This window comes from Haemaphysalis longicornis, unplaced genomic scaffold, assembly GCF_048455015.1.
Source record: "Haemaphysalis longicornis isolate Haplotype H1 unplaced genomic scaffold, Haemaphysalis longicornis Haplotype H1 scaffold_27, whole genome shotgun sequence".
Taxonomy (NCBI): Eukaryota; Metazoa; Arthropoda; class Arachnida; order Ixodida; family Ixodidae; genus Haemaphysalis; species Haemaphysalis longicornis.
Genome location: NW_027526325.1, coordinates 301,399 through 318,684, shown reverse-complemented (window position 1 = coordinate 318,684; position 17,286 = coordinate 301,399). Strand labels below are relative to the sequence as shown.

Below are 17,286 nucleotides of genomic sequence, written 5' to 3'. Positions count from 1 at the left end.
GCTATCTTAACTCCGGTTTTTATGTGGGGATTGTTTCTGCGTCCGCGCATCTGCCTCGACCAATTAGCGCTTGTGCGGGCACTCCGGCACAACATAGGTTCGAACTGAAGTACCAAATTCGGAGTTATCCTTTGGCCTACAGGGTATTGTATGCCAAAAATATTCCAGTAGCCGATCAAGCGGCTCTAAATAAACAGTTTCAGGTGGCATAAAGCCGCCGAAGCGACTTATTTTTTTTTGTGGCTAGAAGACCGAAGAGCACGCGCAGCAGAGGACCGTGCGTAAGCGACGGTTGACCCCATGGTCGCATTTCTGTTTACTACTTTTGCTCCGTATGTATATAAAACACTTGCATAGTTCAACACATTGGGCTCCTTTGGCATAACAAATTTACGTAAGCACTCAAATACCATTTTTTCGCCTAGATCGTCGAGCGGTGAAGCAAGTTGTATAGTTTATTTTGTCGCCAAAAGATGGCGCCACTGAAAAACAAGATCCAAAGCAGTAGACCAATCTCAGGGCCACTTTTTGATACATGGGGCCTATGGGGAGTTTCGCAACTCCTATATCCAGTAACTATGGAGAACCACAGCTCAGTGGTTCCTGCAGATTTCACTGGGTGGAGGTTGGTTTTATTTTTGAAACTGAACGGTCACGTGTTTGGTATGTCGCTCGGGTTTTATTCGACGCTCAACGAGGCTTTGCTTCATCAACATAATCAGTTTAGGTTTGGTAGGGTAAAGTATAACTTTATTGATGCTAGAAAATTGGCGGTTTTTACGCACCGCGCGGTGGGCCTTGCGTCGACCTAGGGTTTGCTGCTACTGTGCACAGCGCCAGCGGATCCCGTTGCCGGGTCGCCAGGTCTGTGTAGAAATAATTGGAGCGGGAACGTCGCCCTTCCCCCTTCATTTTTACTGCTTAGAAGCCCACCGAAAAGCACCCAGAACGAACCAGGGCCCCACTACACTTTATCGTTGCGGTATGGTGTTTCTTTAAAGGGCGGGCCTTAATAACAATCCCAATGAAGCTTTCCTAGAAGTTTGTGAAGATACTGCCAGCAGGTGTACAAAATACAGGCGCAAATGAACAACGAAGTTGACGACCGTTTCATTCACGTGGATAGAGCTATCATCTTTTGTCACTACCTGCTTCACATATACACCTCACGGGAAACCTTGAGTAATCTCGGTGACGGTATTGGCTACCCCGCGGACCCCGAGCCCCCAAACATAAGTTGGGATCTACCCTGACGACGTGTTTATAGATGGAGGGTTAGAAACCGTGAACGGTGGCCACCTGAGCCCATGTCAAACTCCGGCCCATGGGCTTCCTCTCTGCTACCAGGCAGGGAGCACAGGGACTTCTTCAGTTATCCTGGTAAGGCTGACGAAGAAAGTACCCTTGCTCCCTGCTTTTCCTATGCCATATATATATATATATATATATATATATATATATATATATATATATATATATATATATATATATTGTGGGCATTGGGGGTGTACTGTTGTGATATTTATGCGTGGAAGCGACATGACCATTGTTATATCTAGTGTGGGACACGGCGGGTCAATCCCTCTGTTCCTTTTACCCATCCAAACCCATCGCCACTGTCATCTGTGTATAACCATCATCATCCCCGGACAGTTCCGTCTTTCGGTGGCCTGTCCTCGGGAGCCTAATTAAAAGTGGTCCTTCAGCATCTCGGAGCTCTGTTTCTATATATATATATATATATATATATATATATATATATATATATATATATATATATATATATATATATATATATATATATATATAATATATATATATATATATATATATATATATATATATATATATATATATATATATACATATATATATATATATATATATATATATATATATATAAGAGAAGAAAAACTTCGAACAAGGTAAAAGCACTTGCTTTTACCTTGTTTTCCTCAGGGCCTAAAGAAAGCAAGTTCTCTTTGCTGAAACGTAGGCCACAATCGTGCTTTTACCTTGTTCGAAGTTTTTCTTCTCTTGTGTTCTCTACCATCTTCAAAGTTCTACTACTCCCTATATATATATATATATATATATATGTATATATATATATATTAATTAAAACCTTCAACCCCCCAAAACGTGATCGGTTCTGAACAGGGGCAGCACCGAAGTCCCTTTTCCTCCCTTGCCAGAGTTGACATTTGCATAACCTGACAATTTCTCTCCCTTTCTAATAATGGAATGTCTTGACCAGTGAAAGCCCGCCAATGCAAGCCTGTTTTAGTTATTTCCAAGTTCCTTGAGGGCATTGTCGTGAAATCCTATAAAGCCAATCAACTCAAAACAGGAGAAATCCCGATAGAAGTCGACAGCAGGCAGCAATCCCCCTACCCCCTCCCACAAACCCGCATGGTAGCAACAAACATGAAGATCACGCCCCATTACACGCCGAACAGTTCCCAGGGCTTAATATCAGAATCTGACCAAATGAACAAAACAGAGACAGATCTGCTCGAGGCCCTTCAGTACCAGGGCGCGACGGCAGGGCACATATGCATCCGTCGAAATGACACTGAAATACGTACAAAACAAGTAAGGAGTTCATCGTACTAGCGCACATTAAAGGTGTGGTGACACCAACTTTTAACTCTGTAAAAAGCCTGCTGGAAGCTTTCTCTGCATGCAACAACCCTGAACACGAAGTGCTGGGCACAGCAAGCGCTTAATATATATTTTAATTCGCTTCTAAAAATTACCTAAATGCTCTTCTGGAAATCGGGACCCATCGCTAGCGCCACCAACCATGACGTCAGTGAATTGCGAGCATCACTAAGTTTGTGACGTCATACAACGTTAGCGACTCGAGCGACGTCAACGTGAACTCCAGTTACCACAGTTTGTTCGGGCGCTTGGTCGTATCAGACACACTATGCCGACACGACGGCGACGACGACGCGACGCCGACAAGTCGCCAAACCATCGGCCAACTGTCGAATTGCCCGACGGCGCTGTCATACTACGCCGACGGCGACACAAACACGTCGGCCGATTGAAAATCGCTGTAGTGTGACTGACGCGCCGACCGAAGACGCCAACGAAACCGCTCGCCTGACTGGTCGCCCGACGCGTCGTCGGGAATCGACCGAGAAGCGAAAACTGCGCCCCGACAACATTTATGCCACAATGAACGCGGCTCTATTTTGTTAGTTTCTGGAGTGTAATAAACTCAGTAAGTTACATGAAGCCCATACAACTCAACACTAGCGCTAATGCGATCCGTATTTTGGCGTTCGACGCTTCGGCCGTGCTCTTCGGCGACGCCGCTACCCCGGAATGCGTGTGCGATCGGCTCACCTGTAGAAAATATAAGGTCACTTTCGTGCAGAAGAGTTACGTACGGTAATTTGGGTAATAAGAGATCAGTATCGGCAAAGGGTTTTAACGTAAAACGTAAAACCAAAGTACGGCAAGCACTATCCCTTCAGTGCAAAATCGCAGTCGCAGCCGGGCACACTTATGTTTGCGAGCGCTTTCGCAAAAGAGCAGAGTTGATGGCGATAAGCTGTTGCGGGGCCTTCGCGGAACCTTGCTGCGCAAGCGCCATTTAAGAAATTTGAGTTTTCAAGTCAAGAATTCTGTAAACTAGCTAGAAAACACCGACGTACGACTCCAAGGATGGGCTTCCATCTAGTACCCCGGCTATATCGCCGTATGCAACCGTTTCTTTGGCGGCTCAGTGGTCTCGGGCGTTGCGTTGCCCGGTCAACGTTGCTGGTTGGATTCGCGGCGTGGGCAGCTTTTTTTTGAGCGGTTTTTTAAGAGTTTTTATGGTTTGCATATCCATGATTTTTATTTGTCTGCATCTGTGGATACAGACAAAGAATCCGTGTCGAAGCTGTCGCGGCTAGACGTGACGAGTCGGCGTGTTTACTTCCGTGGTGAAGCACGTATGTGGTTGAGCAGACTCCGCAGTAAAGTCGCAACTTACCGCAGCGCCGAATGGTAGACAAACGTGGCAGAGCACCCTCGCAACACTGTGACGTCACTGCTTGAATCGGCGCCCAGAAACCGAAACCGAATCCTGTTCACATGAATCGTGCGATTATAATTGTTCTACTCAGAATATGTGCATGTGAGAGCATGTATCATGCTTTCTTACGAAATATAAATCGTTTGCAACAAAGAATAAACAAGCAACAACTTTTGTGGCACAACACCTTTAAACAGAGGCAAAGGTAAAAAAGGAGACGAAAGACACGCTAGAACGTCAACTCAGTTTATACAACAGAAACACGAAAAAAGGCTATACGTATATGTAACAGAGGAAGCGTTAAAAAGGGCTTTTTCACCATTTTCATATTTCGTGGCGAACCTCTTTCCCCTTGGGAGGTACGCCGACGCAGCTCGCCGGGTGGCGGGGCGGTGTCTGGTTTCCCCAGGGGCCCAGTTCAGCGAGGCTGACCTGGCCCGGCCCCGCTCCCTGCTGGGTTGTCTACAGCAGGGTTGTGCCCATCAGGAGGGGTGTTGCATCCACCCTTCCGAAGCACAAGCGGGGACACGGTGGAGACGGAGGAAGCCGCGGCAGCTTCCACCCCCCCCGCACCGCCTGTGCCAACCGTGGCACCCCTGACGCCCTCAGTGGTTGTGTCTCGAGCGAAGGGCACCGAAAAGGCTGCCAAGTTCAAGGGGTCCGGTCCGCCAGGCACCCGTCGGACATCTGAAAATGAGATGGACGTCGGACCGTTCCTGCCTGCGTCGCACCGAAGGGAACGGCTGCGGTGTCCAGGACAACAGAGAAGTTTAAAAAAACCATCCAAGAGTCCAAGCCCCGAAAGACCTTACATAAATAACAACACTCCAGTAGCTGTGCAGACCTAATAACGAGAAATGAAAATATTGTACATTGGAACTGTAGAGGCCTTCTTGATAATCTTGACAATGTGTACGACATACTACACTCCAATCAACCAAATGCAATGTGTGTTCAGGAAACGCACTTGAACTGCAGACACACAAATTTCCCGAATATTTTTATGGCATTTAGAAAGGACAGGGATGTCTGCACACACTCTTGCTGTGGTGTGGCCATAACTGACCGGAAATACTTAGCATGCCAACCCATCACTCTGTGTAGAGACAGTAAAGAGGCCGACAGCCTTGCTGCAAGATCGAACGACTTCTTTCTCCTTCATTGCGTGCTCATGCGCAATCCCCGCTGCTCGCCTGCTTCGTCGTCCTCTTCTTCTACCGTTGTTAGAGCGCGTGGTATTTTCCGCCGTGCCCTTTGCCGTGGTAAACTCAACATCCTCCCGGAGCCGAGCCGGAGACGAGAACAAATGACTGCATTTTACTAGCGAAAAATAGACGCGGACGAAGAAGAAGTACACAGGACACTAGCGAGTGTCCTGTGTACTTCTTCTTCGTCCGCGTCTATTTTTCGCTAGTAAAATGCAGTCAGATAACCAACTAGCCCAACTTTATGCCTTAACTGAGAACAAATGAAATGTGACTTCTCTCTCGCAGGGAGCAGATCACGGCCTCCAAGCTCTTCTGTCCCGTGGGGAGCACCACGGTGCGCAACCGGCTGTCCATTCTCACGCTGGCAGCCTGCACTACGTCTACCTGATGCACCACGACGTTTGTGTACGCCACCATGTGTTACAGGGCATCGTATCGAATGTTGTAAATCTGCCTGGTGCAAAGGCTGCCGACTGTCTAGCATTAGCCCACAAAGCTTCGGTCGGTCTCATAGCATCGATTGATACGCGCCGTGCAAGGTATGAACTCAGGTCAGGTAAGGTACTATTTATTGTCAACTCGGTCATCCGGTTCGCTCGGCTAATTTTGGTAATGCAGTGACAGGCACCGCGCCCTTGGAGACAGTGAAATTGTCGTTTTCAACTTAGAAGGCTACATGATATAAACCTGTTTCCGTGGTGGAGCACACAGTGCGACTGCAGATGAGGACTGTGTGAGTCAGTTTCCACGGTGAATATTCGGAAGTCACGGGCAGAGCCCACATTCTCGATAAATAAGAGCGAAGAGATACATTTTGCCCTTTGTCTTTGTGTATGCATTTCCTTAACTCGCTTAGAGCGCATCGCCGTATTTGAGAGTGTTTCTATTGCAGATTGTTTTATTGTTTTGCAATGCTGTCCCACGCGTTCCGGGCGCGCTACCATTGACCAAAAAGATAGCTTTATGCGCCTGGGTAATCTTCTTGGGCCCAGCAAAAGAAGCAGCTGGTACAGTGGAAGTGCGGCTTCTACTGGCAAGCGAGCTATCTACTCTACGGGCTTGTCGTATGTGCATACTCTGCTTGCTTGTGCGTATTTTGTGGCCAGCCGTTTGTACCGGTGCGCGGCATTAAAGGTACCACGGAAAACGCGGCCGCACTCTGAGTTGGCAAGGAGGAAACTCAAAACCGCATTGCTGATAACGTTTACATGCTAAGTGTTTTATTGGCCCCGAGGACATACCATGGCGCCATCTACGAATGACGTCACTTGTTGGACGCCGGGTCGGGTTGTCGTCTGCTACAACCCATTTCCTGTGCGTAAGCGGCCGCGTGCTTTTGTGTGTGTGTGTGTGTCTGTGGCCACCGTGCCCCCCCGCTCCTTGTGGATTTGATGCAAATTACCCAAAAAAGTTGTCTGCAACCCGAATAATCAGGGCGGGCAATCAGCGACTCGCTTTTTTCCTGCGACACCGCCGCGCCCCACAGCTCTTACGCAGCCAGCTAACGCCAAGGACGATGCTACTGATGCCGAGAAAAGTACACTGTAAATTCATTATGAAATACTTGCGACGTGATATGTACGAGACTGTGTGTGCAAAGAAACACCTTGTAGCAGCAACGGGAGCGCGTCGCTCACTTGTGATCTCACCGCGCCTACTGCTTGCCTTGCCTGGTATATGAATGACTACGTGAGAACGGTGATCGGATTGCTTCGCCCCGCATGCTTAAAAGTACTGCTATGATGCGCACTTTGGCTTAAGCAGTGCCTATTACCCCTACAATGTTTTTCATAGTTATTCCCGGATTTGATTAACGATCACTGCCGTAGCCGGTACTCTGCAGGCTGATATGTTTACTTTCCGCGACAACTTGTCCGCAATGTATTAATGGTATACGAACGCGAGTTTTCAACTCCTGCGAGCGGGTTTGGACATGGCTATATTTAGTTTTCATTAGGACTTCGGCGTAGGAATGTATAATTGTAACGTGGGCTCTATTATGTCACAGTGAGCCTGCCTTCCTCTAGCATCAATGAACCTTACGATTGCTCACAGAAGGCGAGGCTGTGTACGAGGCAAAACACGTCGTTAATGAATCAGGGTAATTGGGAGTTTTAAAACAGGAGAACCGAGCGTTGGGGGCCCCCAAAGTGATGGGGGAAGCCAACGGCGACACGCGCGCGCGCGACGAAAGGGTCTTCTCGAACCGCTCGCCGCCGACTTCGGATGCACGTTATCGAATGTTGGGAACTTTAGGCTTAACGTCGCGGCAGATATTTCCTTGCCACTATCGTTACAGTTGCGAATGAGAGCCCCTAATACAACTTTTCACTTCACTGTCACCCTCTTTCTTGTATGTGTAACTTTGTATCCGTGTCCGTTTAAGCGATCGATGATGAAGAACCTGCCACGGCCTCGGCCGATGCTTGCGCGCAGGCACATATTCTTCGGCTGCTCGCCGCAGCGTGCGTGAATGGGCTGGCGGTGCCGGGACCGACCTTCGGGGACGGACGGCGCAGATCGCGACAGATATTTGAGCATCGCTTTGAAAACCGCAGCTAATGACACTACCTAGCACAATTTTTCACCACTGTAACATCCACATTCACCACTGATGAATTGCGTTTCCACAACTAGCGTGATTTTAAAAAGCGGCGACAAGTTGTTGCTGCCGCGACCTGCGTCGGTTCGAGCTTATCCGTCGGCCGTGCGGGCAGGCAAGGCAGCGTGTGCGCGGAGCGTTTCTGCGAGCAGTAAACGCTTCATGATTTCTTGCTTTACGCATTTGTTGCAAACAAGAGAAATGTAGAAACTTAGCTTGGCAATCATCGTAGTCGGCATTGTTGATCGGGGAAACGAGCCGCAGTTTATGCTTCGGTCGCACACGTACGCCACCACGCTCAAGTTGTTTGCGGAGAATGTACCACAGTTGATACGGTTATAAAATCCCCATGACGTCAAACTGCGCTTGACGCACTGATAATTAACTTCAAACGACGGAAGTTAACACGAAAATACTTTTAGAACGCGCGTCCTAAGCTAAGTGTCACGCGCTGCAAGCCAACTGTGCAGCAAGGTAGGAACGGTGATCCTACAAGTGACCTCAAAACGATCGCAGCGCCAGCCTTTCCAGTGGTGGGCCTCGCGGCCAATAGTGATTATATCGGATGGGCACGTTAGAAACTAGGTACGCTGTAGCGATGCCGTCCCAGACGCAGCGCTCTACGAGGTCACATGTGGATTTCACAAGGCAACGTACCCGCTGCGTAGCTTCCTGGAAACTTTCCAGTACATATGTACGCTTTCCGGCAATTTTGTTTATTAGTGGGCTGACAGTTTGCAGAAGCTGTGATGGTGGTATACAAGTTTATTTGATTACGACGACTGGCTTGTCACGACAAAAGTGATCTAATTAAATAAGGAACGTTAAAACATATTCCAAGAATGTTAAAGAAATGTTCCTCGGCAACGTCCCTTAGGCATCTTGAAGTGCAGATGTGCGCTGCCTGACACGAAAACGTAGAACAGAGTGAATTACACCTGTGGTAACTTTTACATGGGGCAATCAGGCCGCTGTCTAAACGACAGATTACGGGAAAATCAGAATTCTGGCGCGCAACTGGCGGCGAGTGGAAATTTGGCCGCGCATGTTTAAGAGTTGCGATAAGAGTTGTTCGCCCGATTTTGAGGGGACAGCCATATTGTTCCGCTCCAAAGACAGGATTACCCGCGAGATCTACGAAGCATATGCAACGTTGTCAGGAGTGGAGTGAGATTGAGTTAGCGCCCCTTCAATCCGGCTTTCGGCGCGTGAAATAGTGTAAGCGCGAAATGAACAAGGACGAACGAAGTCAACGCGACACGGCGCTTCGTTCGTCCTTGTTCATTTCGCGCTTACGTACACGATCAATGACCAACTCGCCAAAGAAGACACTCTGATGGCGTAAAATAGGTTTCCTAAGTGGGGAATGATATCATGTCACGTGTTGCGTTTTATTCTTATTTTTCGGCGTGTGTTTTTTTTTATGTCCATCATATATAACCGCCCCCCTTCACATCATAATAAACAGTTGATAGTTCGCGCCTCACCTTGTCTGTTTTTGTGTTATTCACTCTGTTCTACTTTTCGGGCCAGGCAGTGCACCTCTGCACTTCAAGACGTTAAAATACCAACTAGCGCTCTCCCAAGCCTTGCTGACCCTTAGGCACCGCTTATGGTGTAATGAATGCGCAAGCGTCAGCGTGGAACTGCTGATTCCACCCTTTCATCCTTTTGCGCGCTTATCTGCCTTCGCGCATGCTGACACCCAGCTGTTCCTTCTCCTCCCGTAGTCGATCCTTTGCAAGTGAGTTTCCTGGGTCCGATCCAACTTCCCACTGGTACCACTCGTGCGCCGCCTGTTGAGGTAGCGCAGGTCGTTTCCTTTAGGATTACTTCTCGTTGACCTTAGAAAAACTCGGCCAACTTCGTCTGTTCTTGTGCGCATTGTTTTCGCCTCTGTTCGGCTAAGTCTTTTCCGCGCAGCGTGTTTTTTTTCCCTTTCACAATGGCAAGACGCAATATAATCTGTGTTGAAAAGGGCTATGGTACTCTTGATTATGTATTCTTGCTTTTGCTTCAGGTATACCTCATGTTTCTTTCCCGCTGTGGAGCGTTGACGAGCGATGCAAGACGTTTTAGAACGGTATTTACCTCGTGTTCCAACGTGCTCTAACCTGTTTCCGGTTATTTGATCCTTGGGCTTTCCCATGGGCCAGCGTTTGGGTAGTCTTGACGCAGGCTACCGAGTTAACTATAGCTTCGCAGTACAAAGAGGCGACGTCATGGCGGCCCACCTTCTCGCCGGGCCCTTATGGCATCACAGCACCTTGTTTATGACGGTTGCCTCCTCGATTATCGGTCCCGCGCTGCTCCGGACGCCATCTGGGGCTTAATTGTAGGGGTGAAGCACCCCAAAACCGAGGTTTTCCGTCCGGTGTCTGGTATTCGTGCTCACGGCACAGCGCCGTGTAAATAGAAACATCTGGGAACAAAAGGTTCACAAAAGGTTAACAAGAACAAAACAAAAGGTTCACGAAACGTTAGGGAGACAGAGGAGAGAGAGGGAGACGCACAGGACCGTTTAAATTGAAACATCTGGGAACAAAAGGTTAACAAAAGGTTAACAAGAACCAAATAAGAGTTTCACAAAAGTTGAGAGACAGAGAGAGAGAGAGAGAGAGAGAGAGAGACGCACAGAACCGTGTAAATCGAAATATCTGTGAAGAAAAGGCACACAAAAGGTTAACAAGAACCAAAGAAAAGGTTCATGAAAGGTTAGAGAGCGAGATAGATAGATAGATAGATAGATAGATAGATAGATAGATAGATAGACAGAGAGAGAGAGAGAGAGAGAGAGAGCGAGCGAGACACGTACAGAACCGTGTAAATCGAAATATCTGTGAAGAAAAGGCACACAAAAGGTTAACAAGAACCAAAGAAAAGGTTCAGGAAAGGTTAGAAAGCGAGAAAGAGAGATAGAGAGAGAGAGAGAGAGAGAGAGAGAGAGAGAGAGAGAGAGAGAGAGAGAGAGAGAGAGAGAGAGAGAGAGAGAGAGAGAGAGAGCCGTACTGCGCGTGCGCGAGGTGCATTGGATTGGATTGAATAGGATTTCAATTGGATTGGATTGGATTGAATTGAATTGGATTGGATTGAATTGGAAATGGTTTTAGCAGCAGTAAGCATTCTTACAGGTGATTTACGGTAAGAACGATTTCCAGTGCTTCGCTCACTCGTCATGATTCACTTCGTGGAGGTGCGTAATTTTTTTTCCTCTATCCCCACAGAGCCTTCCGTTCGGGGGCAAACCGACTACTTGCCTGTGCGACTAAAGCCTTGCCTCTAGTTAGTTTTATGACACCACCTTATTTGTGACGGGCAGTTAACACAACGGATACTATCTTCTTAGTACACCCCGTTCGATATCGCTTACGTCGTGTAGCGGAAGATTTGCAGGCTTTCCAATATCTTTTACCATTTTACTTTACTAGTCTCACGTGTGCTCGGTATACTACTCCGCATCACTAATTGTCTGCTGCTGTGGGTTTGGCGCATTCGTCGGCCTCGTAAACGAGCGAACTAAAAGAAAACCGAGGGCAGGAAAGTGTGTGGCGTAAGGGTGAGGAGGAGGGCAGCATGCCTAAGCGCGCCACGCATGCCCACCACGCCCTGCGTCATGCACGTACACAGGTCCTTCAGCGTCCTGCTCGCTGCCTTTTTAAGTGCGAAGCACTACTTAGTCGGGCCTACTCCTGCTTCCACCGCCGTCCTCCGTCCGCAGCCTAGCAACGGAGCTAGCTACCGTGCCTAGCAACGGCGCCGGATTTCCGACGCGTGAGGGCGCTCGCATAGCGCCTCCTCTCCCCCCTCGCCTACTCTCCTAAAGCCCCTTTACTACTCTCCAGCTCGCAACACCCTCTCTCGGCGCGCCAGCCAGGCCACTACACTATATAAAAAAAACAGCATCCGGCGCCAGGTGTCGATCTGAGGACTTTGCGGCCGCAGCGCGACGCTCTACCGACTAAGCCACGGACGCGACGGTGATGTAAGTGTTAGTAACGCGCCTTATATCTTTAACGCATTCAAACTACGTCGTCAGCGGCGTGCGTTGGTGACTCAGCGGCGTTATAGCGGCTTGATAACTGCGTGGTGTACCCGTGATACTACAAACCCGCTAGTTCTGCATTCTCTCACGTGACTGCGCCTCCTCTCCGTGATCACGAGGGGGTGTTAATGTAACTAACGGGCAAAATGCCACCAAACTTCAACAAACTCCCCCTGATATCATCACCCCGTGCTTCGCACTTCCTCATACTTCCCTTCGGGGAAATGCGGGGGAATTTTTTCTTTCTTTAAACTCTCTCTCTCTCTCTTCCTTGTTCCGTGGCTCATATGAACCACGTCACATTTGCGCAGGAGGTTCAGGCGATTTCAACAACATGTTTGGGTGGCGGTGAACCGCTGCGGGATAATGCCAGAGTATCTTGCGCTGTAGTGCGTTCGCTCCAGCGGCTATGTGGCGTGACCGAGAAGCCCGGAGTTCGTGCTGCACCCAATTTTCGCAGTAGGGAGTGTAGTAGGCGCGTGCGATTTCTACATTGGTTTTTTGTGTTGGCAGCTACGCACGTTGCGCAAGCCCACGGGCAAGCCTGGACGCCGCTGTACTCGGGCCTTCATGCACAGTGACATCAGAGTTTCACAAACCTTTGACAAACATAGTGATAGATTTCCTTCCGAAAAGGACTGCACCAAGGAGATACCATCTCACCTATATTGTTTACAGCATGCGCTGGACAGGGTACTCGGGAGGCTTGACTGGGAAAACTGGGAAAATCTCATGGGGTAAATATAAAAATACGAATAAAACCAAAGTAATGAGAAATAAAAGCTTAATGCACCTTTTTTCAGCATAGGTGACGAAATACTAAAACAGGTAGAAAAATATAACTACCTTCGCCGGATAGTCAATGCTGATCCCAACCACGAGAAGAAGATACTGCGCAGAATAGGAATGGGTTGGGGTGGATTCGGCAAGAACTCGCAGCTAATTAGGCTACCTCTATCCCTAAAAAACAGGTATTAAACCAATGCATTCTGCCAGTGATGAAATACGGAGAGGAAACTTGGCGCGTTGCTAAACAACTATGAAGCAAACGTAGGTCCACTGAAAGAGCCATGGGGCGAATAATGTCAGGCGTAACGCTTAGGGACACAAAACAAGCAAGGTGGACCAGGGAGTAAACTCGAATAGAAATATTGTAGTTCAAGTTAGGAAAACGCGATGAACTTGGGCGGGCCTTGCTGCAGTACGACAAACTGGCAACCGGTGGACCGCAGGACCAACAAAATGGACGCCGAGAGTTGGGACCAGAAGAAGGGGAACTCGGTGGAGGAATGAAGTAAGAAACGTTGGAGGCAAAGACCATTATGGACCCCGGAAGCGCAGGACAGAAGGGAGTGGAAGTCAATGGGGAGGACTTCGTTCTGTAGTAGGCCTAAATAGGCTGTTGTTGTTCATGATTATCATGATATTTTTCTTACCATGAAGAAACTGAGCCTGCTGCCTGCTCGAGAAAAGGCGTAGGACTGACGCCCTTAGGAGGGGTAATGGTTTTCACCCGTCATGACTGATGAATTCTTCATGCTAGATCCTAAAACCGACGAACGTTCGAGTTCCTGAATTTGAGAGGTAAAGTAAACATAGAAATCGACTCATCAACGCACATGTGACAAATTACTTTTTTTCAAGAAAGCGGAAAAACCGAACACCTCCACACCTCGTATTCATCCGAGCTTTATTTAAAAAGGCCAGGAAAAGAAAATACGTTTTTAACAAAAAATGCAAGAAATGTGAAACAACCGGCGTATTAGCGGCAGCGGTAGCACAATTGAGGCTAGCGCTAAAATAGTTATCAGTGTTTCAACTACACGTTCGTATTACAAAAATACAATCAGACCTAACCAGAGCCGCCAGTAGTTAGATATGTGACGTCATAGCGATGTCACCGGAAAGGGGGGGGGATCGCCACTGCTTCTCAGCTTTTCTGAGAATCTCCAATAGTCATTTGAAGTTGCGATAACACTGGTGTCGTTGTGTTAGAGACAAATAAATACACATGTTCAATGAACTAAACTTGTATTTTATCTTCATGGCTCTTGAATTTGATAAGCAGTGGCACATTTGGGGGCGGTAGGAGGCAGAGGCGGCCCTCCTACATGTACTAAAGCACTTCTCGGTTACGGTCCGTTTGCGCGGATATTTCACGTAGCAAAGTAAGGAAATGCACTTGCGTTTGTGGGATAAAATAGGAAATCCGTGAACCAACGAGATTTGTGTGACATTATTTCAATTTGGTAGGCATAGCCTTCGCGGATGAATGGATGCACATAGAGGTGCAGCGCACTATCATAACCCTGGCATCAGGCACACATCGTTACCGCAGTTATCATGCTGCACCGCTCATATCGCGCGGCACTTCGCGGCCGCAAACCAGCGTGGCGTGATGGGTAGCGCGACCTTCCAGTCAGTGGGCGCACACCGTAGTAGTCACGATGGTGATTGGACTCGCGAGTCTGGCCAAGTAACCATTAAAACGCTGTTTTTTGATACTTCGGAAGGCCGACAATAGCGATGAATAATATTGAATTTCTGAAAGTATACGCAGCTTTTGGTTTTCTAGCTGCTGACTACACGCTCATGTCAAATCTTTCTTGCACTTTGGTCGTAAGTGCTTAGGTCTCATGCAACCTGTTCAAAATGCAAACAAGGAGGGCGGTGTCGTTGATGTTTCAAACCGCAGGCATGATATCCCCAGATTCGATGTCTCTCAGATGGTAAACAGCGGTTTTATTTGTTACCGGCAGTTGGCACCTTGTGGTTTGGGATAATGGTGGTTGTACAGTGCCGTTACGACTAAGGTCTTTCTGCAACGCCACACTATTACAAAGGAAAAGCAGCTAAGCATCATCATCACCATCATCATCATCATTATAATTGTGCGGGAGTGGTCGGCAGGCAGTCCACCTCAGGGCTCGTGCTTTTTTGTGCTCCAGCAACGGCTTGTACTGCAGTAAAGAACTTTCTGGTTGTGTCGGATTTACAGCCAAAATGACGAACACGCGTAGAAAGTCGGTAGTGTGGAAGCTGTCCGCGGCAAGTAGATGCACAGGAGTTTCAGCGGAAAGGCGGCTAAGTAGACGAAGGGACAGGTAAGTGTCGTTTATGCATAGTGGTGTCGCGGCTAGAACGCGTAGAAGCGGATTACTCAGCGTTAGCTAAGCGGATTACACGACTTGAGGCAGCGCTAAGTAACGAACGCGATGAACGCAGGGCCGTTGAGGGAAAGTTGGAAGCAGCTGACAGGACGCAAAAAAGGATAGCCATTTCGCCAAAAAATGTACGAACACTTCTCCCCAGGCAGCGGAGAGGCGGCATGCACCTAGGTGACGCACAAGGTGGAAGGTTGCAGAGGCAAAATCTACCCTTAAGGGCTGCAAGATAGCAAACGAAACCAGTAAGAAAGCAGGGTACCTGGAATGAGCACCACCTGGCAGATACCGTTGTAATCATTGCGGTAGACTCCAAAACGAAGAGGAGCGCTACTGTAATTGAAAGGGTGGAGGGGGATACGCGTGTGGAGGTCTGCTGTATCCCAAGTCAGACGATGCAGATTGAAATGACAAAAGCAAAGGGGCAGTTGGCCTTTCCCAGAAAAGCTAGAAACCTTGTGGTGATTGCTGCGAGGCTTAACGCTGTTCTGGAGGAGGTGGAGGAAAACTTGGCCACGAGATAGCGAATGGGGTAAACGACCTGCGGCCGACGGCCCCAAATGTGCTCATTGCAGTCTGCACCGTGCCGGAGGTGTCAAAGCAGTGAGTGCACACCGAACCGGCAGTACTCGCCCTCTATCTCGTCTCTATCTCAGTGATAGCGAGATAAGACGAGGCCGGGAATTTTAATTTAAATTTGTTGACGTGAACAGGGTAGCGGGCAGGATTGGACACAGGCAAGCTTCTCAGTGGGACTCGATTCACGTCAGCACCAGGCTAGGAAACAAGTTATGGTGGCGCTTATGTGGCAGAGTGGTAGCTCTTTCAGCTGGCTTCACGAAGCTAAGGATGGCAAACTAGGTGAGAAATGGGAAGCGAGGGACGTATGCACTGTCAACGCTGGGAAGCAGCGAGGCGTAGAGCTAACCGAAGATCCTATAGCCATATCTGAGACGTGTCGACAAAGCGATTTAGTGGAAAGAATAGAGCGAAGATTTTAGTAAAAGACATAAATATACCCCGTAAGTGGAACAACCAGGGGGAAAATGAAAAAATTGGCCGCGTATCTGCTCCTTTCGTTTCAAATGTGGTCAAAATACCATAGGCTTTATAGACATTTGCCAAAGAAATGCCCGTCTTCGTATTCCCGCTGACCTCTAATGCTGTACCTGTTCTGTCGCGCTCATCCCAATGTAAACACACTAAAGGTTTACTCAAGGCGATTTGAATTTACCGTGTTCCACTGCTACAGGCCGGGTTCCTCGATGCCAGCGCTGCAGTACGGCGGAGACGCGCGTGAATCGATGCGGCCGACTACAAGGTTTAGAGAACCGCGTGGCCGTACTCCACGTGCGTTCCAAGCAGAACGTGAAACCTAGCCAGCGGAACCTTCCTTTGCTGTTGCCGCGTTATTTCTCATAGGCCGCCAGGAGGTGGCGCGGGCAACAGCAGGCGGTATGCGTTGTTCTGCAGTAGATGTTGAATGTCATGTGCTATAGAAAAACCGAACATCCATGAATTTCTAAATAAAGGAACACTGTAAATATCCCTTGTGTGCTAATATCCTGTCTTCATCATCATCAGCCTATCTACGCCCACTGCAGGGCAAAGGCCTCTCCCATTATTCTCCAATTACCTCGGTCCTGTGCCAACTCTGACAAATTTATCCCCGCAAACTACTTAATCTCATCTGTTTTCCTGTGTTTTTCTGTCATAATCGTGTCCTGTCTTATATTTGCGTAATGTTCAGCAAAGTTGACAAATATGGACATATAAACCGGGCTTAGACGTTTACATTTGGCTGTGAGTATATAAGACTATTGCTCAGTAAGTATCTTACTTTGGCCGGATGGCTGAATCGAGTTACAGACGGACAGACAGACATATAGACAGACCAACATTTATGGGTTTAAGTAGCCCAAGAAAGACTATTATCTTTAATAAAATATTTAATCGGGTACTTCCATATGAAGGGCGGCATAAAGTCTGGCATAAAGTGGGTGGAAATTCAAGGCGAACTAAACGAGGAAGAAATAAGCGCGTACGCCTTAGCCGAGACTCACCTCCAAGACCTTGAAGCCCCACCTGTCAAGACAATTATGCCTGGGAAGGATGCAACAGGACCGCGGGAATGAAGGGAGGTGGATGCCTTGGTATGCTTATTAAGCAAGGGACCGACTGGCAGAGAGTGCATGAAAGTTCTTTAAGAGCGTCTATGGGTTAGACACACTATAGTG

General features: G+C 48.2%; 1 protein-coding gene across 2 annotated transcripts in view; it reads left to right on the top strand.

Annotated features, from left to right (window-relative positions):
- LOC144172915 (pancreatic triacylglycerol lipase-like) overlaps positions 1-16,576 on the top strand; it is a 356,275-nt gene extending 339,699 nt beyond the window's left edge. The window contains exons 10-11 of one of the 2 annotated variants that reach the window (XM_077701504.1): positions 5,527-5,646; positions 16,302-16,576. In XM_077701504.1, coding sequence (XP_077557630.1) covers positions 5,527-5,629 — 103 coding nt within the window. In that variant the 3' untranslated portion in view covers positions 5,630-5,646; positions 16,302-16,576. Of the gene's footprint in view, positions 1-5,526; positions 6,622-16,301 lie in introns of those variants that run through there. The other variant, XM_077701503.1, reaches the window with a different exon arrangement.
- The last annotated feature ends 710 nt before the right edge of the window (positions 16,577-17,286 follow it).